The following is a 22,842-nucleotide window of genomic DNA, read 5'->3' as shown; positions in this document are numbered from 1 at the left end:
GGTAGTACCTCTGCCTTACGGCCTTCAGTCCCTATACCTTTTCACATCAAGGCTTGGGTGTGACCGAAGTCAGGTAGGTAGACGCTACTCTGTCTCCTGTTCAAGCGGGGACACACCACACAAGGTGAAGATTACAGAGTAGATTGGGGCATAGGGACTGATATAAGGCAGTGGATCTGCCAGTCCTTACAGATAGGTTGTAAATTTCTTGTTTTATAAACTCAAGCAAAACAATTTAAAACAATACCAGTTGCTGCCTAGCCGTCATCCTGATCCTCTGCCTCTCACTTTTAGCCATAGACCCTGAACAAGTATGGAGATCAGATGTTTCTGACTTGAAGTATGACTGGATTAGCCACATGTTTGTTTCTGGTGTTATTCAGCCACTACTTCAGTTCAGCAGGACTGCCAGGCAACTGTTATTGTTTAAAGGAAATAAATATGGCAGCCTCCATATCCCTTTCGCTTCAGGTGTACTTTAACACTTATCTCCAAACTAAGCTCAATATATCCGTTCTCAACAGATAGGATCTTCCCTATTGAAATCCAGACAAGAGCTTGTAAGTTGCAATTTGACCTGTGTCAACCAATCTCTAATGTGGGTAATGTATGGTATCCTGTGTCACCTGATACAGGTCTCTTATCTGCATGGTACAGAAATGTACTTATTACGGCTGTAAACAAAGCGTTTAGCAAGGGGTCCCTTGTCCTGGAGTCCTGCTTTATTGAGTCAGAACAACAAAATAGTCAATAATAAGCAGAAAAGATACCTATGGGAACAGTTTACAAATATATTTTAGGAAGATAACATTTTGAAAAAGATATGCAGAAATGGTAGGAATAATATTTACTTCTGTAGATATTAACAGAAAAATCTTGTGTAACAACTAGGGTTGATCAATAATATGCAAATGCTTCCAAGTTTATGTAAATATATGCAGTTTGAAAATGGACCAATCAATTTAAACCTGGGTTTAAGTTGATTGGTCCATTTTAAAACTGCTTATATTTGCATAAAAAAATTGCATAAACTTGGAAGTATTTGCATATCATTGATCATCCCTAGTAACAACATTGAAGAAAAAGAATAAAAAATACTGAGATAGCTTGGTCAGTGGGTTAAAGTACTGTATTTTTTGGAATATAAGACGCTCTGGACTGTAAGATGCACCTAGGGTTTAGAGGGCAAAGACCAGGTGGAAAAATATATACTATACCCAGGGCATCCATAGTCCAGGAGCATCTTCTAGATGTTCTCCCCTAATTATTGTCACCCTCCTGTTCCCCTTTGTGGCCTCCTCCTGTACCCCTTGTGTCCACCTCTTGTCTCCCTCTTCCCCCCACCCCCCTTGAGGGCTCCTCCTGTCCCCCTTGTGTCCTCCTTATATTCTCTTGTGTCATCCTTCTGTCCCCCTTGTGGCGTCCTTATACCCCCCCTTATGTAATCCTTCTGCCCCCCCCCCCCCCCGTGGCCTCCTTATGTCCCCTCTTGTTGGCCTCCTTATGTCCCCCTTAGGGCCTACTTATGTCCCCTCTTGTGGCCTCTTCCTGTCCCCCTTGTGTCCCCCTTATATTCTCTCTTGTGTCATTCTGTCCACCCTTGTTGCCTCCTTATATTCCTCCTTGTGACCCCGTGTCCCCTCTTGTGGCCTCCTTATGTCACCCCTTAGGGTCTCCTTACGTCCCCCCTTGTGGCCTCCTCCTGCCACCCCTTGTGTCCTTCTTCTGTGTCCCCGGTGTCCCTGTATGCAGGAATGAGCAGCGGTAGCCGCGGGTAATACTCACGTGACCCGATGGTGCCCACGGAGGCTGCTGTTCCCCTCCATGTAGTCCTCCTCTGGTGTCCTGCGCTCTCTTCTGCTTCCCTGACAAGATGTAATTAAGCGGCAGCAGCTGTGGGCATCACTCACCATGCTTGGAGCCCGTGCGAGCAGCCGCTGGTCTCTCACTCCCTCCCTCTAGTGCTGGTCGCGTCTGTAATGACGCGACCAGGAAGTACCAGCACTGGGGGAAGGAGTGAGAGACCTGCGACTGCTCGCACGGGCTCCAAGCATGGTGAGTGATGCCCACAGCTGCTGCCGCTTAATTACATCTTGTCAGGGAAGCAGAAGAGAACGCAGGACACCAGAGGACGACGACACGGAGGGGAAAAGCAGCCACTGCGGGCACCATCGGGTCACGTAAGTATTACCCGCAGCTACCGCTGCTCATTCCTACATACAGGGACACTGGGGACAATACAAGGAGTCCCTGACATTGCGACAGGTCGGCGGCTCCAATTGGCGGGCGATCGTATTTTGGGAACTCCCTGTATTTGGACTATAAGACGCAGGGACCTTTTCTCCCCACTTTTGAGGGAGAGAAAGTGCGTCTTACAATGCGGAAAATATGGTAGTCATGTAGCAGAGCTTGTAACAGTGACGGCCATAAGACCAGATGTCTCACCTTTCTCCTATGCAGTGCAATGTCGCCCAGACGCCAGTACACCTTCGCATAATAGGCAGCCTCCACTGCATGTTGTATTGGTGAAGAGCACACTGACAGTGCCTTGAGGTAACAGTACTCAGCAACCTCATAAATCTGCAAAGCGAAGTAAACTCCGGCCAGCCGATGAAATGCAACCAGCTCTTGTAATGGATCCTCTGAAGACGGAAACATAAAGCAATGCCACAAGTTAACATTGAAGAAATGTTGAGCAATCGTGTGTTTAATGCTTATTATGTTTGATACTGAATATAAATTAACTTTTATTTTATTAGCAAAACATTACGTTTGGCTGACAGTTGAAGTAAGTACAAAGGCTTATAGCTTTGCTGCTGTAATGAATGAGACCTCACACTACAGTAACTAAATTCTGTACCTTAGCAAGGGGAATTAAGATTTTCAACCAATTCTTTTGGGATATAGGACTTATGGCAGGTTGTTCTACTCTCTGTATGCTCATCTAGGAGAATTGTCCTACCCATAGGCCCTTCAGTGAGGTACTGGGTGACAGGACTTGAGAGAAGATAGTAAAAAAATCATTCTTCCAACTGTTCCCAGTTTACAAAAAAAAAGTGTTTTTCATTATTGCTGTCTTTGTCCATGTAGGAGAGTTTACCTTGATTCCTGTCAGGACAGTTGCCTAGATTGAGAAACAAGCAACAGTAAAGTCCTAACCCTTCTACAAAATTATCAGAACACTGGCGTTTTTATCCAGTCCTATGAATGTACCTCAAATCCCATAAACACAGTGTCGTAGAGAGAATGATGTAAGTGTAATCAAACCTTTTTCAGACACTAGAGCCCACAGCCATGTTTGTTCTCTCTTCTCACATTACAGTAGGGATGCTGTATGGTTCAACCTTCTCACATCTTATGCTGTCCATTATGGGAGAGGGCGTGGCCCAGACTGCCAAGCACCTATATAGCACCTTACAGAGTGTCTTGTTACATTGCTGAATGTATTTTTCTCTTTTAGACACTGATAAGTATATATTTCAGGGTGCCACCATGGGCAACAAGTATTAGTTTAATTAGCATAAAGGTGCGCATTTACTGTACAATATCTTCCTCAGATGTGATTATTCAATCAGATTTGCGGGATCATAAGTAATCAAAAGGTAATGATTAGGGCACTTTCTCTTTAGATAGGATCGAAAACCCAACATTCCAATCAACAACATTCTGTATTCAAGTCGACCAGAGAATCATTTCACATTGATTTTCTCCACATAGTGCATGGTTTTCTGTACAATTCGAACATAAAAATGTGATCAATTGAAAGCATCTGAAAAAATATTGTACCATTATTGAGCAAGCTCTGCTGAGACCTGCGGCAATAACAAACAAGACAGCATGTAATTTCCTGAGGGAGGGAACAGTCTCCACTATAGACACCTCACTCAGAAACAATGTGCACAGGGGCGCTTCTTGCCATAGGCAGTACAAGCAATCGCCTGCAGCGCTGTGTGTGCCAATGAAAATGCGCAACTGCGGCCGCCTGTCGCTACTGCAATGTAATTTGTTTTTGTCCCCGTGTCCGTGTTCCTTTCGGCAGCAGCAGCCAGCTTCTTTCTATGCTACACGTGCGTGTAGCGACACTTCCGTCTCCCCTCCACCCCCTGGCTCCAGCAGGCCAATAGGCGGCCAGAGGAGAAAGCTCTGCTCCAAGCCTCAGCTCTTCTAAGCAGCCACAGACGCAGTGTTTACTGCATGTAGCCGCACCCCTAACCCCGCCCCTGCCAGTCAAGCATGGAGTTAGATGCCGATCTAGATGCTGCTGACCCCCAGAATGTGGCCAGTCTATGTCCCCCTGCATCCACCCTGAAGGGGTATCAGAGCAGAGAGCTGTGGGCAGGCAGATGGCTCAGCTGCAGGCTGTGATTAAAGGGGAGAAGAGAGAGACAGCTACCAATCAGCAGGACGGATGGTGTGCAAGTTCCTGTGTCTGACTGCCCTGTGATTGCACTGATGGACACTATCCTCCTCTCCCTCCCTCCCAGTGCTTCAACATGCTCCCTGTGTGCTCTTTGTCAAACAAGACCACCTATGGTGAGACACATCGGTCTCTCCCACATTCACTCTGACTCTCTTCCATTTCTTCCTCCCCATCCACCTATTTTCTTCACCACCCTCCTTTTCATGTACCTCCTCTCTTTTGTAACACTCTCCCACTTTCCTAGTCTTTCTCTGTTATCTGCTACTGTCTCTCTCTTTCAGGGGCGCCTGGACCACCGGCCTCACCGACCAAGTGGTTGCCTGAGGCACCGTCAGTTTGTGTCACCTGAGGAAAAGCCAGCCAGATTGTGTGACCCCCATTGTGAACTGGCTTGCGATGCTGTGCCAAATTGCCTGCTGAATCCCGAAGCTCACCTCAGCCTGCAGACTCTTCCGGCAGGCAGAGCAGGGCTACAGGAAGATGGTGTCGGAAGCCCTGCACTGGGGACTATTTCTGTCTCCAGTACAGGGCTTTGGGTTCCATTTACCATTAGCCCTGCTCTTCCTGTGTTAGCGTGGGACTTTCGCAGCGGCTGGCTGCAGGGAGATGACTGGAGGAGCTGTGCACCGGGAGAGGAGTCTTCTGCAGGCTTTTTTTTTTTTTTTTTTTACAGGTGCACTATTTTTTGGTGAAACGCTGCCCACATTATGATTATTTTCTAGTTAAACATTGCAGCATTACAATTATTTTCTAGTGATAAATTGCTGCATTGCGATTATTTTCTAGTAAAACATTGCTGCATTATGATTATTTTCTGGTGAAACATTGCTACATTACGAGTTTTTATGGTGAAACATTGCTGCATTACGATTATATTATGGTGAAACATTGCTGAATTATGATTATTTTATGGTGAAATGCTGCAAACATTACGATTATTTTATGGTGAAAATTGCTGCATTACGATTTTTTTATGGCGAAAGATGGCTGCATTATGATTATTTTCTGGTGAAACATTGCTGGATTACAATTATTTTCTGGTGAAACATTGCTACATTACGATTTTTTATGGTGAAACATTGCTGGATTACGATTATTTTATGGTGAAACATTGCCACAGTACAATTTATTTTATAATGAAACATTGTCGCATTACGATTATTTTCATGGGGGGGAGGGGGGGCGGGCACAGGTTTTCTTGTCTGGAGTGAAAAAAAATGGCTAGAGGCACCCCTGAATGTGCGCATGTCATTGTAAAATTATAATCATTCTCTGATCTAACCATAGTAAACTGGAATACTGTGCTTTACAGCATCATTGGTCTTTGAGCGTAAACGTCACTAGATGTGCATCTAAGGAATCTGATTGGGGTTAGCTGAAGCTTGCTGTGTGGCTACATGTAGTGAGCTAAATACAGGATTTACTTTCTATTATCATTTCAAATCCCCGTCATCTACTATGCATTGTTCTGTGAGCACCAACGATCACATTTTAACTTCAAGATCCATTCTATAAAGTTATAATATGTAATATTCATGATGCTTTAGCCCCCAGCAGAGGTTTCCTTTTGTGAGAAATCAGCAAGGACACCATGGACTCCTACAGGGACAATCAATATAGAGTCACAAGGTAGGGGCTGCACAGAATAATGAAGCTTCATGAGCACTTCAGTCCTTTTGGAAGTCAGTAATTAAACTGATTCACATAAACCAGTTTTCCAGCTGAGATTTGCCGAATTTCAGACTTGTTTGATTGGCGTTCCTGTAAATAGTACTTGGAACGCATTCTTACCCCAGTCTTTTCTCCTATCCTGCTCTTAACTCTTTAGCAGCCACACATAGCCAAGCTATATGTACACTGCAGGGCTGATTTTTTTTCTGCCTGGGATCAGCATATATAACAGCCAAAAGGCAGCTCCTGTACCACCGCAACAGCGCTAATATCAGCAACGCTACCCATATTAATACAATGAAGTTCTCTCATGCTAATATATCCTCACACTAGTTCTTCCATCACACAAAACTACCTTTAAGGTGGCCATACAAGTTTAGGTGGCCATACACAATGTGTCAAACAGAACAATCATCGCCACTTCCGATTGATTGATATTTGCCATCCAGACCAACCATAATTCTGAAGTGAGCCAATTGAAATTATGTCCGATGCAGGGACACGTGGTTTCGGCGCATGGCGCTTAGTGGTGAGCACCAAAACTAGGCACCGGCATAGCAGCAATGTTATACTGCATGGGCGCAGAATTACATCTCCCTCTGAGTCGCGATGTCTTGGAGGGGGAATAGTTTTTTTTACACGGCCGGGATTTGAGTAGCAGCAGGGTGAACCATCATTCGGCTCACACTGTGCCCAGCTCACTGTCAGCGTAAATATACATATGCTGATGCGGCTCATTCCATCATCGGTAACCAGCAATTTCCACCAGATCGAATCTGCCGATCACAATCTATGCATTTATGGCCAGCTTTACACTTACTCTCCCCATCACTAGATTCCAATCCTCACTTCAACCTTCTCACAGCAAACCTGCCCCTTATACCCAGGAGAGCAGCAGTGCCCCGGTTCCTGCATCATGTCACGAATATGCACAGAGGTGCTTAGTGCTGCGTATTTTCAGCACAGAGGATCTGGCCATTTATGTAGTGATGGTCTGTATATGATCTGTTTTATACAGTCTCATACTCCTTTTATATCTATTGAGCACTCATTCCATTTCCAAAAAAAAAAAAAAAAACGCTGTATCATATGAGAATGACATTTATATCTCTATACATAATATACTGTGGGAAAGATAAATATGAAGTGGCAATAAAGTTCAATAACGCAGGGGTCACAATGTTAAATAAGGGAAAAATCATTACTGACTGATTATTGCATTAAGTTGTGATTCTGAGGCTTAGCGATTGGACAAATATGGAGCCCATTACTGATGAAGTATAATAAATAAACTATATGAACATATGTTTAGTCTCTAAAGGCTACAGCATTCTTTACATGAAATGACCACCAGAGCATAAGCTATTTTCGTATAATCTAATTACTTCATGTCTTAACCTCCATGTTTGTTTTTAAATGTAAGGACGATAAGGAGGTGCTGCCATTTCCTTAGGGCGAATGTAAAGGCTAATAACATTATATATATACAAAGCCATATCCAGACCACTGGACAGTGTAAACGTTATTAATGGAATGCTCTGCAGCAATCGCTGACAAAGCTGACCCACAGAGTGGCTTGGAAGACACATGTGACTCTCATCTTTTAATATGGCTCCATGTAGCATTCCAGCAAAAGGCCGAGTGTAACGATTTGTGTCAGCAAGAAACAGAATTCTGATTATTAGGTGATCTGCAGTATCACCTATAATACAGATATATACCTGATTATATGGTGATCTGCAGAATCACCAATAATACAAGTATACTAGACAGCTGATATGATAGCTACTAGCAAAGTATAGTGCTTGGTGCAACAGTAGTACTGATAGGTTAGCAATACCTCACCAGAGGAGCTGGTGGGGTCCTAATAGTACAGAGCCCCTCACCAGAGCCAGGGCCCTCTGGTGAGAGTAGAGTGGTCAGACTAATCGGGTTGGCAACAGACAGACAGATACAGTACAAAATCAGAAGCAAATGCAAGAAGGTTTAACAGGCAGAGTCGGCAGCCATACACAGATAAAATACAGTCTAACCAAGTTAGATAATTAAGCTATCAAACAATTCCTATCTTGTGTGAAATCCCCAGTTTCCTCCCTGATCAAAGCACACCGGAACTATCTAAGGTCTGAGCGCTAACACAAACTATTTGCAACAGCAGACAAGTTGCGAGTGATTCAGCTAGGCTTATGAAGCAGAGGAGACCTCTCCAACACGCCCCTTCCTATCAGCCAATGAGGAGTGGGGAGCGTCTCCTCTGATGTCAGCCGACCGGCCGGTCAGCTGTCGCGCCTCCTCCCCGCATAAAGGTCCTGTCTGTGTGCGCGTGCACGCGACATTGCAACCCTATGTGCTGCTGACAGACCTGTCCTCGACGTACTAGACGCCCGAGGCATGGATAGATTGCTAGGCAGGGAGCTGGAGGCAGCTGCGGTGGTAGCGCTGTTCACCGCAGCTGCCTCTCCAACGATTGTTACAGTACCCCCCCCCTTGAGGCGTGGACTCCGGACACGTCCTGCCTGGCTTCTCAGGATGCAATTCATGAAACTTTTCTTCAGCATGCATGCGATGACCCGGCACCCAAGATCTCTCCTCAGGCCCATACCCCTTCCAATGAACCAGGTACTGTACAGAGTTCCGCACCTGACGAGAATCCAAAATCTGCTCAATCTCATACTCAGGTTCACCATCAATCAGGTGGGGGGGGGGGGGGGAGGAATCTGCATGCACAGCCGGCTTCAACAGAGACACATAGAATGACATTACACCTCTCATACTGGGTGGCAGTGGTATGACATAAGTGACATTATTAATCTTTTTGGAAACAGGGTACGGGCCTATAAATCTGGGGCCCAATTTTGCTAAAGGTTGTTTCAGGGTCAGATGCCGGGTAGAAACCCACACCATGTCCCCGGGTACAAAGTCCCATTCCACTGACCGCTTTCTATCAGCCTGCTTCTTCTGGGTCTGAAAGGCCTTTTCCAGATTCCTTTTGACCATGGTCCAAATCTCCTTAAAAGATCCCTGCCAATCTTCCAAAGCAGGGAAAGGAGAAGATACCACTGGCAATGGAGAGAATTTGGGAGATCTCCCCGTCACCACCTGAAAGGGAGAAAAGCTTGAAGAGGTACTTTTCAGGTTGTTATGCACAAATTCTGTGAATGTCAAGAACTTTGCCCATTCTAACTGCGCATCAGCCACGTAGCATCTAAGGAACTGCTCTAAGGACTGATTAACCCTTTCAGTTTGCCCATTGGTTTGTGGGTGGTAGCCAGAGGAAAATGACAGGCTCATTCCAAAATGATGACAAAAGGCTCTCCAGAATTTGGACACAAACTGGACTCCCCTATCTGACACCACATTTTCTGGTATCCCATGTAGACGGAAAATGTGTTGAATGAAGAGATCCGCCAGTTCCTGGGCAGAGGGGAATCCGTCCAGTGGAATAAAGTGAGCCATTTTGCTGAACCTGTCGACTACCACCCAGATAACCATTTTACCCTCGGACCTGGGGAGTTCGCCCACAAAGTCCATGGATAAATGGGTCCATGGTTCCTCAGACACTGGCAATGACTGAAGGGTGCCCACAGGAGCCTGTCTGGATGGCTTATTCCTGGCACAGACTGCACAGTCTCTGACAAACTCCCTACAGTCAAGGACCAGTGATGGCCACCACACACACCTAGACAGCAGATCCTGCGTTCTGGCCACCCCAGGATGCCCTGCATTTTTATGTGCATGGAAAAATTGTAAAATTTGCAAACGAAAATGAAGTGGCACGAATAGAACTCCATCAGGCTTTCCCTCGGGAATGTCCTGTTGATAGGGCACCAAAGCAAGCGACCAATCCTCCCATGTCTTGGTGGCTGCCACGACAATTTTCTCGGGCAGTATGTTCTCAGGAGTTGGTGGCTGTACTGTCTCGGGCTCAAAACATCTAGACAGGGCATCTGCCTTGACATTTTTATTCCCTGGCTTATACGTAATGATAAATCTGAATCTTGAAAAGAATAACGACCAGTGAGCCTGTCGAGGATTAAGCCTCTTGGCTCCTTTAATATATTCCAAATTTTTGTGGTCGGTATAGACCGTAATCATATGTTCTGCCCCCTCGAGCCAATGACGCCATTCCTCAAACGCGAGTTTAATGGCTAACAGCTCTCGGTTACCGATATCGTAATTTCTCTCGGCGGGAGAGAATTTACGTGAGAAGAAAGCACGTGGATGCAATCTGTCCTGGAAACCCGAGTGTTAAGACAGTACAGCCCCAACCCCAATCTCCGATGCATCCACCTCTACTATAAAAGGACAAGTGACATCCACATGCTGCAAAATAGGGGCGGAGCAAAACAATTTCTTCAGGGATGAGAAAGCAGAATGTGCTTCAGGTGACCAATTATAAGTGTCAGCCCCTTTTTTGGTGAGGTCAGTGAGTGGTGACACTACAGAGGAAAATCCCTTGATAAACTTTCTGTAATAATTGGCGAAGCCTAGAAATCTCTGGAGCGCCTTCAACCCCATGGGTTGTGGCCACTCCAGAAAAGCAGAGACTTTTTTGGGGTCCATGGAGAGCCCGGAGGTAGAAATGATATACCTCAAAAATGGAACTTCAGACACTTCAAAGAGACATTTCTCTAGCTTTGCGTACAGGGAATTCTCCCTAAGTTTCTTCAAGACAAACATTACATGTTCCCTGTGCTCTGTCAGGCTAGATGAGAAAATCAGTATATCATCCAGATATACCAGAACGAACTTCCCCAGGACTTCTCTGAACACCTCATTGACCAACTCCTGGAAGACAGCAGGAGCGTTACACAACCCGAAAGGCATGACAAGGTACTCGTAGTGCCTGTCGGGTGTGTTAAACGCTGTCTTCCATTCATCACCCTCCCTTATGCGTACCAGGTTGTATGCCCCTCTTAGATCAAGTTTAGAGAAGATGCTTGCATTAGTCACCTGAAAGAACAAATCGTCAATTAGAGGGAGTGGGTAACAATTCTTGACGGTAATTTTGTTCAACCCCCGATAATCAATACAGGGGCGAAGCCCACCGTCCTTTTTCTGGACAAAAAAGAAACCTGCTCCGGCAGGAGACTTAGAAGTACGAATGAACCCTTTGGCCAGGTTTTCCTTAATGTAATCCTGCATAGCAAGTTTTTCAGGACTGGAGAGGTTATACAAATGACCTCTAGGGGGCATACAACCTGGCCTTAACTCAATGGGGCAATCAAAACTTCGGTGTGGAGGAAGTTTGTCTGCCGACTTGGGACAAAACACATCAGCAAATTCTGCATACTGCATAGGTACACCCTCCACCTGGAATCTTGGTGGCGCAAACAGCAACTTTCTCCATACAATGATGATGACAAAAGGACGACCAGCTTAACAACTGGCCGGAACTCCAGTCAATCTGAGGAGAATGCTTTTGCAACCACGGCATCCCAAGGATCACAGTGGAGGTTGCCATTTGAAGCACAAAAAAATGTAATTTTTCTCTATGCAATACCCCCACATGACACAACAGTACGAGAGTCTGAGAAAGAGGCTGTTTACACTGCAGAGGGGAGTCATCCACTGCTGTAACCAAAATCTGTCTGTCTAAAGGGATTAGGGGAATCCCTAATTTCTTAACAAACTCATAGTCGATAAAATTGGCTGCAGAGCCTGAGTCCACAAATGCCTGAGTAGACAAACTTTGACCTTCCCAGGTGATTGAACAGGGGAGGAGCAATCGATTATCGGTTAGAGGTAACGCTGGCTCGCCTAGGGTAGTACCTCTAACTACACCTAGGCGGCAGCGTTTCCTGACTTCTTAGGGCAATTCTGTACCACATGACCCTTTTCTGCATAGTATAAACAGAGCCTCACTGACCGTCTTCGGTTCTTCTCTACCTCTGATAATTTAGAATGTCCGATCTGCATCGGTTCATCCAGAGGGGGAGAAGGTGAAGGAGAGGCGTTAGGGACAGACCTCACAGAATATCTCCCACGAGTCTGCCTTTGATAACGAATGTGGCGATCAATCTTTACCGCCAATTCAATCGCTTCTTGTCTTAGGTTCTTGATGACCTAGCATCATATCAGAGACCGGGTCAGATAGCCCCGTTAAGAAACAATCTAATAAAGCAAACTGTCCCCATCTAGCCAACACTGCCCACCTTCTAAATTCTGCAGCATAAGTTTCCACTGTGTTGCGTCCCTGCCTGAGAGCCTTAAGCTTCCTCTCAGCAGTGACTGTGATATCAGGATCATCGTATATAATAGCCATGGTCTTAAAAAACTCCTGAACTGAAGATAATGCCTCATGCCCACTAGGGAGACTGTACGCCCATGTCTGTGAATCTCCTGATAATAGGGTTTTAATGAAGGTCACCCTCTGACTCTCTGTCCCTGATGAAATAGGTCTCATTTCAAAGTAGGAAAGACAGCGGTTTCTAAAATTTTGAAAATCAGATTTGTGCCCTGAAAACTTTCCAGGGAGAGGCATTCTAGGCTCTATAACTGGAGGGAACTGCACTGGTGCCGTTGCAGTCTGGAGGGTCAGTACAACCCCAGACAGCTGGGTGATCTGAGTCTGTTGAGTATTGACCGACACGGTTAAATTCACCGCTGTGGTCAAGGCCTCAACCTGGCTACACAGTGCGTCCATATACATTATGGTCTGCTGTTCTGTAACGATTTGTGTCAACAAAAAACAGAATTCTGATTATTAGGTGATCTGCAGTATTACCTATAATACAGATATATACCTGATTATATGGTGATCTGCAGAATCACCAATAATACAAGTATACTAGACAGCTGATATGATAGCTACTAGCAAAGTATAGTGCTTGGTGCAACAGTAGTACTGATAGGTTAGTAATACCTCACCAGAGGAGCTGGTAGGGTCCTAATAGTACAGAGCCCCTCACCAGAGCCAGGGCCCTCTTGTGAGAGTAGTGGTCAGACTAATCGGGTTGGCAACAGATACAGTACAAAATCAGAAGCAAAGGCAAGAAGGTTTAACAGGCAGAGTCGGCAGCAAGATCAGATGGGCAGAGGTATATAATCACTGAGCGGAAGGATAGTCAGAACGAGCCAGAGTCATACACAGATAAAATACAGTCTAACCAAGTTAGATAATTAGATAAGTAAAACTCCTAGTGAACTAGTCTTCAAAATCATGTCAGTAACTCAATTGAGGAGAACTTTGAAAAAGTGTGATACTTGCAACAAAAAGGAATTTCCAAGTTCTCAATCTGCATATCAAAATTTATTTTCCAAAATGACACATAATCCCATAAAACTTCCCCTATTCCCTCCCCTCTAAAATTCCCTGCCTGGAGTTAGGAGCGCTCCTCACACGCACACACAATTCATACATGAGGCATAGTCTTTGGCCAGGTGCTGCTTGATGCTTATTGCTAATGTGGCTAAAGGGACTAATTCATCAGGATCTTTATGTCAGTTTGTGGGCCGCATGCGCTAAATGTGCTATAGTATTGGGCTTCCACCAATCATATGCCCATGGTGCAGAATGTTGGTTATTTCACGTCAACCGGTGGATTTTGTCACTTTCATATATTGCAACCACGGATAATCGAGAAGCGCCCTTAAATGCCAGCCGAGCTGTTTGACTGATCTTATACCGATCACCCATCCGCAATACAATTTCTTTAAGTAACTTCACATCACAAGATGGATTTCGTCACCTTCATATGTATGTAGCATATAGATGTTAAAATGTTCCTTCAATCTCAGCCACGCTGCATAGCAGCACTCACCACCTCTTCAGTATACTTGCTCAGTCTCCAGCTTGTAGGATTTGTGGCTGCGGCATCCCGCTGCTCACACCACCCTGGTATTCAGATCCGCAAGGACTCTTATGAGGTGATTCTTCCCTGGCCGGCCAGACTTCAGACTCCTACATGCATGGTGCGTGTCACCGGATACCACGCTCCTGCTCCGGCAGTGAACTCGACCACGCCTGCATACGCGTTACGCCCACTCAGTCACGTGGGCTTCGTCAGTGCATAATGCTGTCGTCTCCAGACGACAGCATTATGCACTGACGAAGCCCACGTGAGCCATGCATTTAGGAGTCTGAAGTCTGGCCGGCCAGGGAAGAATCACCTCATAAGAGTCCTTGCGGATCTGAATACCAGGGTGGTGTGAGCAGCGGGACGCCGCAGCCACAAATCCTACAAGCTGGAGACTGAGCAAGTATACTGAAGAGGTGGTGAGTGCTGCTATGCAGCGTGGCTGAGATTGAAGGAACATTTTAACATCTATATGCTACATACATATGAAGGTGACGAAATCCATCTTGTGATGTGAAGTTACTTAAAGAAATTGTATTGCGGATGGGTGATCGGTATAAGATCAGTCAAACAGCTCGGCTGGCATTTAAGGGCGCTTCTCGATTATCCGTGGTTGCAATATATGAAAGTGACAAAATCCACCGGTTGATGTGAAATAACCAACATTCTGCACCATGGGCATATGATTGGTGGAAGCCCAATACTATAGCACATTTAGCGCATGCGGCCCACAAACTGACATAAAGATCCTGATGAATTAGTCCCTTTAGCCACATTAGCAATAAGCATCAAGCAGCACCTGGCCAAAGACTATGCCTCATGTATGAATTGTGTGTGCGTGTGAGGAGCGCTCCTTACTCCAGGCAGGGAATTTTAGAGGGGAGGGAATAGGGGAAGTTTTATGGGATTATGTGTCATTTTGGAAAATAAATTTTGATATGCAGATTGAGAACTTGGAAATTCCTTTTTGTTGCAAGTTAGATAATTAAGCTATCAAACAATTCCTATATTGTGTGAAATCCCCGATTTCCTCCCGGATCAAAGCACACTAGAACTATCTAAGGTCTGAGCGCTAACACGAAGTATTCGCAACAGCAGACAAGTTGCGAGTGATTCAGCTAGGCTTATGAAGCAGAGGAGACCCCTCCGGCACGCCCCTTCCTATCAGCCAATGAGGAGCGGCGAGCGTCTCCTCTGACGTCAGCCGACCGGCCGGTCAGCTGACGCGCCTCCTCCCCGCATAAAGGTCCTGTCTGTGTGCGTGCGCAACAATGCGACCCTATGTGCTGCTGACAGACCCGTCCTCGACGTACTAGACGCCTGAGGCATGGATAGATTGCTAGGCAGGGAGCTGGAGGCAGCTGCGGTGGTAGCGCTGTTCACTGCAGCTGCCTCTCCAACGATTGTTACACCAAGATATTATTGTCATTAAAAATAACTAAAGAAGATAAAAAAGCACAGCATATACAGTAACAAGCTCTTTGGACTTTGTCTTTTCTCCATCTACACCTATGGTCTTGGCCAGTTTATGGACACGCTGCTGTTTTGGATTGGAGCCTGACCAACTTTGTTGTCTTATCTGCAGAGGAGTGGTGAGATCTACTCTATGTTCCCACAACTTCACATAGTAACATTGGATACAACCTTGTTCCGCATTCTTCCGAGCACCCTTTCAGTGCTGGGGTTCCAGTGGGAATATTAAATGTTGCTGGCCAGTGAGTCTGACTGGTGTGTGGATAACTGCATGGGATCGTTCCACCAAGTTGGGGTTTATATTCATGTTAGTTACAGGGTCCCTCCAATTCATGTTCTTAAAGGTTTTGGGTCACATTTTTTCTCAGTGAATTCTGTCACTCATGATGGTCAATAAAATTAATATGAATTTTGAGCACTGTATACTTGATTTTTCTTCATGCTATTTGTGTACATATGGTTTGCTCCTACAGCACAATTCCACAATTACTGTGAAGTGAACTAAACAATGTTTTGTATCTTTAAAACTTTCTGCCCAGATCTTGTATATGCAACTAAAAATGATTGGATAAGGTGGGGCTTCTGTCACATGGTCACACATGACTAAATCTCTCACCAGCCAAACCCACTGAGGGCAAGAAGAAAGCTGTAGTGCAGTAGCAAGAACATTTGGCTCATGAAAAAGGTATATAGTCTGCTTCTATTCACTGTTTTATATTCTCTTATCATCCTGACCAGAATTTATCTGTTTTGGATTTATTTGGGGCTTTATGACCTTCTTTTTGAATGCATAATTTACTTATTTCCCCACATGCATCAATAAATTGTGTCCTCAGCTAGAATTGACGTATTCAGATTCTTCGATTTAAGGAATCCACATTCTTCAGATCAGAGGCTGCATGCAGATAGTGGCAGGGAGTGTTAACTCACCCTTGTGGCCACCTTTGGCTCCTGTGCTCCATATCGCGTTCCAGCTCTCTGATACTTACTCTTTCAAAGTCAGAAGGAGGAAGTATTGGAGTGATGTTAAACGTGAAGCAGAGAACAGCGTTTAGATGAGGTGACAAGGTTGAGCTAACAACCTCTTCCATTGTCCGCATGCATGTTTTGATCGCAAGAATTCAGAATGAAGTTCCATATTCAAAGAAGCCAAATCAACTCCATCCTTGGCAAAATCATATTGTGGCAAGTTCTACTGGTCTTTGGCACCGATAAAGTAATAGAAGAATGTATGCATTAAGTATATCTTTTAAACCACTTGCACTCACCGCCAACTGTGCTGAGTCGGACAGCCATAGTAGCAAATTCCAGTGATGCTTTATAGTCTCCTTGGCTTATAAGCAGCTGGGTAAGTTTATGGTAAAGTCGCAGTTGTGACTTGGAGTCTTCCAGCTTCTTTGCAAGAGGAAGGGCACCTTCCTGAACACAAATAGAGAGACAAAATAAATGTTCATGCTAACAGTTTATACGCTTCGTTTACCTGACTCTAGCCCTGTATTACATTGATAGAGGTGTCAATGCATGACCTCTTCTACATGCTAACACATAATGAATAACAAACCATGGCCAAATGCTCACTCTATACATAGCACATTTCATATGCTGGATGCTGGGGCTGTTTTGAAAGCCAACTCTGAGCTAAGAAAATCTTTGTGACTTGATTGCTTAACATGTTATTATCTCAGTTGAAACATTTTTTTTTATAAGTGATGAGCAATTTAAGGCTATCTGGTTAGACGTTACTGAATTTGATAGTCTTTCAGATCTTGCTTTGCTGTGCAAGTGCTGATTACCTTATAAAAAGATAAAGCTCTCTCTTTCTTCTGCAGTCCATGGAAGAACACATCTCCCGCCGCCTCGTACAAGTGCAATGTAGCAGTAAAGTGCTCGGCCTTCTGAGAAGCCTGGATTCCAGCCTGCCAAGAAATCATCTGAAGTTATCCCTTAAATGCAAGCTTATGTTTGAACAATCAGCAATCACTGAACGCTTCCCTCAGATCTCTGCTTTAGTTTTACTTCACTAAGTTCACTTTATAAAGTTAACTTTTAAAGACAAAATTATGAGAATTGTCATTGTCCGGCTTGCTTTTAAAGAACACGACTGAGGTTGTGATCCCAGTCCTGACTTCATCACTAAGAAAGTCACTGAACTAAAATAAGCATGCAGCCGGTTAAAGAGGACCTGAACTCTTCCACTGGAGAGAAGGAAAAAACAGAGAAACCCACTCTGTGTGTATTTTGAGATCACAGCCTGTCTAATTCTCCCTTATATGGAAGTAATGAGCCACTGTAATTTCTGCTGTCAGCTCTGTTTGATCTGAGCTGAGGTTTGTGCTGAACAGACAGGTAATATGTAAACACAGAGTTAATCATTTCTGTGCTCCCATGAAACCAGGAAGTAACCACTCTGCAGAATCTCAGTAAAGCTACGTACTCACCGCCAGCGACGTCCCCTTGATGATGGTCATCAAGCGATGCCTCTTCCTGCTTGCGACGTGACGCGGGGTTACACGACGGGCGCAAACGGGAAGCAAGTGATCAGGGGACTTTGTGTAGAGTCGTTGGGGATCTTAAAAATCCAATCTGCCATGTCCGTCGCGTAACGGCGCCTGATCGCCATGGGGGGCTACATACAGTAGTTTAAGTAGTAGCTTTTGTTAAATGATGTTGTAGCTTTTATTAAACGATGTTGCCCAATGTCGGGTAACATCGCCGCAAATATTGCACCTTAGGAGTTCTGTGGGCTGTAATAAAGAAATGTTTTTCTGTAAAGGGTTGTTATGCTGTTGCTTATATTTTAGAGCAGAGAAGAAGTTCTGGGTTCAGGTCCGCTTTAAGTTAAGAAAAATATCTAAATTACTGTCATACATTCTTGTACCAGTGACTCTGATAACAAAATCAGGATAAGCCTGACAGTCCAGCAAATACGAATGTTTAAAACCGAAATTTCAGGTACAAACATTTCTCTAGTCCTAAAAGGAGTCGCTTTTAGGGGCTGTTCACAGTTGTCGTTGCATTAAATACATGTGATTTACCTCATGCATGACTGCATTTGCGATTTTTGCACAAACATTAGGGAGCATTTTTGCAATTGTATACGCTGTAGCAAAAAGCCGCAATCATTCTTGAAAAAGTTCGAAAAAAGTTGAAGTTTTTTTTTCTTTTTTTTTTAAATGTTCATCAAAGTGTCAGTGTCACACTAAAAAGATTTTTTTTTTTCTGTAGTGTTGTTAACCCCTAACCAGCCAATTAATCCCTTGTGCCACCTGTACTTGATTCTTTAAGTGGCATTATACTCCCAAACAGGGGCGTAGCAATAAGGGGTGTAGAGGTTGCGACCGCATCGGGGCCCTCAACTTCAGTATTCGCTTTCTATTGGTCCTCTGCTCATAATAATCACTTCTATAGTTAATGTGAATAGTAGTAATCATTAACAAAGTGCTCCCTATTCCCTTCTTGCACCCCTGACACGGTATTTGCCATTGGCAGGTTTTGGTGCTCCGTATCAATTGTTATGTATAGAATGCTTGGGGGGCCCCAATGTAAAACTTGCATTGGGGCCCACAGGTCTTTAGCTACGCCACTGCTCCCAAAACTAAAATTTTAGTAACTACTCTTAGGTACATAAAAGAACATTTGAAGGCATTGCCAAGCATGCCTTGTATGTTTATTTTCACTGCAGAGATCAGTATAGGCTTGCTTATCTCTGACTAATCCGCAAATGTAACCGGTAGTGGCCCGAGGCCATGAAAAGGAGTGTAATTCCTGGGGAGTGAGTTTGAAGGCAGAGTATTAGCTACTATATACAGTGATATGGAAGATGTTGGCGCTATTTAAATATACAGTAATAATAGTAGTAATGCAAATAGCAATTTTTTTGAAGAAGTCAGTAATATTACTAACATGCAGATAAATCTCAACCAGCTCGTCCTCTTGCAGCAGGTGATAAAGTTTTCCAGCTTGTATCCACCTCTCAGCACATTTCTCATGCTGCCCCAGATCAATGGCGATCCTCAGACTCTGTTTGGTATAGTCTAAGGCTTTTCGTAGGGATCTAAAAACAAATATAAATATTTTTAAAATTAGAAAGATTTACCCAATCCCTAGCTGCATGGTTTGCATTTTAATTGCATTCAATTATTAAGACAATATCAGGGCCATGCAGAGGGTCCTTAACCACTTAACGACAATGTAACTTATTAAAACATCCTGTTTGAGCCTGTTAACGGCTCCAGGACGTTTTAATAAATCGCTCGTTCCCACCGCTGCTCCGCACGTGTGTGCGCCGCTCCCACCGCCGTTTACCATCGGGTCACCACAATTTGGGATTGAGGAAGAGGACCGAGTTTACCCAATCGCAATGCCTGGAATGAATGGATGTGACCGCGATCAGCGGCCACGTCCATTCATAAAAAAGGAAACAGTCACAGCATAATAAAATGTAGAAAAAAAAAAAAAAGTGGACACTTCCTATTAAAGCGGTATAAAACCCTGACATAATTTTCAATAAAAACATGGTTTCCTTCTTTTTATATGCCATACGGTTATCATATTTGCACATAAGTATTATTATTCATTTAAAAATTACAAGTTCCTAAAAGTACAGTTTTTTGCTTTAAAGGGAAGGTTCACGCTGCTAAAAAAAAAAAAAACTGCACTCACCTGGGTCTTCTTCCACCTCCTGGCAGTCGACCGGTGTCCTTGGCGCAGTTCCTCTTCCTCTGGGCGTCCAGCGGTGAAGAAGCTGACCTCGCCAGGTCGGCTTCCAGGTCAGTTTCTGTGCGCTCCACGGCGGGGGGTAACGTGGTGTAGAGACGTCATCGGGTCTCTACTGCGCAGGCGCAGAACTACTGCGCCTGAGCAGTAGAGACCCGATGACGTCACGTACACCACGTGACCCGCACCGTGGAACGCACATGACACCGACCCGGAAGCCGACCTGGCGAGGTCAGCTTCTTCACCGCTGGACATCCAGAGGAAGAGGAACTGCGCCGAGGACACCGGTCGACTGCCAGGAGGTGGAAGAAGACCCAGGTGAGTGCAGTTTGCTTTTTTTTTAGCAGCACGGATTTTCCCTTTAAGAGCGGACTTTGCATTTTATTCAACACTGGTTTTATTCATTATGTATTGAAGGCAGAAATGCTTTGAGTTTCTGTCCAGAGGCTTCTGCACAGTCAGAGAATGTGTCACATTCCTCACTTGATACAATTAAGTAAACACAAGATAACATCATCTCCACTTTAGGATGCGTCCAGATTTCTCTGCACTAAACTTTTAAGTCCTGTGTGTAACCCTTTGAATGCTGTTCTAGTAAAAAAAAAAAATGCTGGTTGTATATAATATGCTGTAAATAATTTTTTAGAGCAAAGAAGAAATGCTGGGTTTCATTCCGCTTTAAACAGGAAAGTGTTCACTAGTGCCATCTTGTTGCCCAAAAAGTAAAATTACACATACAGGCAATACATACACATACACTTAAATATTAAATAACATTAATAACTTTCACTACCCCCCCCCCCCCCCCCCCCCACACACACACACACATACATTCAGTCAGTCACAGAAGGGCTGGCTGCATCCCATGGTGTGGAGTCAGTCGGACCTGTCACTGGTGGCCGCATGGTCCCCCCTCCTCGGGGGGTATTGGTTGTCATGTGGATACTAAATGCAGATGCTAGGTGCCATGTGGGTTCTCGGTGCGGGTACCGGGTGTTGTGGGTTCTGGCTATGGGTGGGTATCAAGTGTCATGCCAGGGGGTTGATTGCAAGTACTTAGTGCCATATGAGATCTGGGTGCATGTACTGGATGTCATGTGGGTGCAGGTACTGGGTGCGAATGCAGTTGGCTGATGGTGTAATGGTTAAGGGCTCTGCCTCTGACACAGGAGACCAGGGTTCGAATCTCGGCTCTGCCTGTTCAGTAAGCCAGCACTAATTCAGTAGGAGACCTTTGGCAAGTCTCCCTTACACTGCTACTGCCAATAAAGCGCGCCCTAGTGGCTGCTGCTCTGCTCTGGCGCTTTGAGTCCGCAAGGAGAAAAGCGCAATATAAATGTTATTTGTCTTGTCTTGTCTTGTCTACTTGGTGCCATGCCTGTACAGGGTGCTGGCAATGGGTGGGCTTTGGGTATCATGTAGGTTGTGAATGTAGATACTTTGGGCACGGTTACTGGTTAAGTGGGTGCTTGGTGCAGATAGTGGGGTCCATGTGGAGGCTGTATGCAGGTGTGAGTACTGGGTGCAATTTCAGGCCTGGGTGCAGGTACTTGGTGTACTGGGAGTGTGAGTACTGGGTGCCAGCTATTGGGGCAAAGGGGTGTGGAGAGATGTTGGGAGCAGAGATCAGTGTGGGTGCTGCTGGAAGGGTAAGTCACTGGGGGTGCTGGAGGATGTCATTATGGGTGCTGCTGGGGACAGAATACAGAATACTTTCCATTGTAGCAAAATTGCCCCGAAAATGGTCCGTGCCTTGCTTCTCTTAGTGGAAAAGCAGACTGATCGCCCTAATCTGATCTAGCGCATAGGATAGCATGGTGTAAGTGCTTTTGGGGCGATTTTGAAAAATTGCAGGCGCTTAAAAAATCTAAAACTGCATCCAGTGTGAACGAGCACTAAGTGACAGAAACCTAAAAGAAAAGCATTTTACAGCACATTTTATTCTGGGCGAAGCTTACTTTTTATTTATGTGATTTGATGTATTCAAATTTTTTTCCGTAATAGTGGTCCTTTAAAGTTATTTAGTTTAAAATGGCCTCCACTGTACTCTTTAGTTTCGGGAATCATTTCTTGTTAATGTACTCATCATGAACTATGCTTTTTATAGTAAAAGGAATGATAACAGCAAGCAATATGGATGGGAAAGGACTATGTGACCATAAAAATGAGATGAGAAGAAACACATTTGTAAACACGAAAGTTATGAATAGGACTTTACAGGCGGATAATGTACATGTACCGGTAAGTCATAAGTATCACTATCATTCTTCAAGGCATTTCTCGTGTCTGACATTTCTTGTCATTTTTCTTTGTGCAGCAGTTTATTTTGGCAGCCCTGTGAAATTTTCTGTTTTTGTTATTTGCTCTCTTATTATGTATAATGTTTAAATGATTTCCGTACCTGGTTTTATCTCAGAAAATTTATGACAGGCTTTTGTTGCTAGGTCACTGTATCATTTTAAATGTTTTCTCATGATCTCCGTGATCAAAATTACATAACCTGGCTCTACAAGGAGTGACTAAAAGGTGGGCTTGGACCTAGTGTATGACTTATGGTGCCCATACACAGTACTATAAAAACGTTTTGATTATCCCGTTTATTCAACCAAAATGATCAAATCGAATGAAAGTAAAAAATAATCCCTTTTTTTGATCAAGAAAAAACTAACGATTATACTCTTTTTTTCAATAAAACTCTGATCAGACATGTTGGAAACATTTTTTATACTCAATCTAATGGAATAATCGAACTAAAATATCTAA

The 22,842-nt window shown here is 44.4% G+C and overlaps 1 protein-coding gene across 3 annotated transcripts in view; it reads right to left on the bottom strand.

The window, feature by feature from the left end:
• The window catches only part of SH3TC2 (SH3 domain and tetratricopeptide repeats 2), a 169,399-nt gene that overhangs the window by 5,445 nt on the left and 141,112 nt on the right, over positions 1–22,842 (bottom strand). For all 3 annotated transcript variants that reach the window (XM_068277136.1, XM_068277137.1, XM_068277138.1), the window contains 4 exons: positions 19,267–19,417; positions 17,157–17,279; positions 16,632–16,782; positions 2,446–2,642 (listed from right to left, as the gene is read on the bottom strand). In XM_068277136.1, the coding sequence (XP_068133237.1) occupies positions 2,446–2,642; positions 16,632–16,782; positions 17,157–17,279; positions 19,267–19,417 (622 nt within the window). The remainder of the gene's footprint in view (positions 1–2,445; positions 2,643–16,631; positions 16,783–17,156; positions 17,280–19,266; positions 19,418–22,842) is intronic.

Source organism: Hyperolius riggenbachi, chromosome 3 (assembly GCF_040937935.1).
Source record: "Hyperolius riggenbachi isolate aHypRig1 chromosome 3, aHypRig1.pri, whole genome shotgun sequence".
In the NCBI taxonomy this organism is placed as follows: Eukaryota; Metazoa; Chordata; class Amphibia; order Anura; family Hyperoliidae; genus Hyperolius; species Hyperolius riggenbachi.
This window is presented reverse-complemented; position numbering and strand designations above follow the sequence as displayed.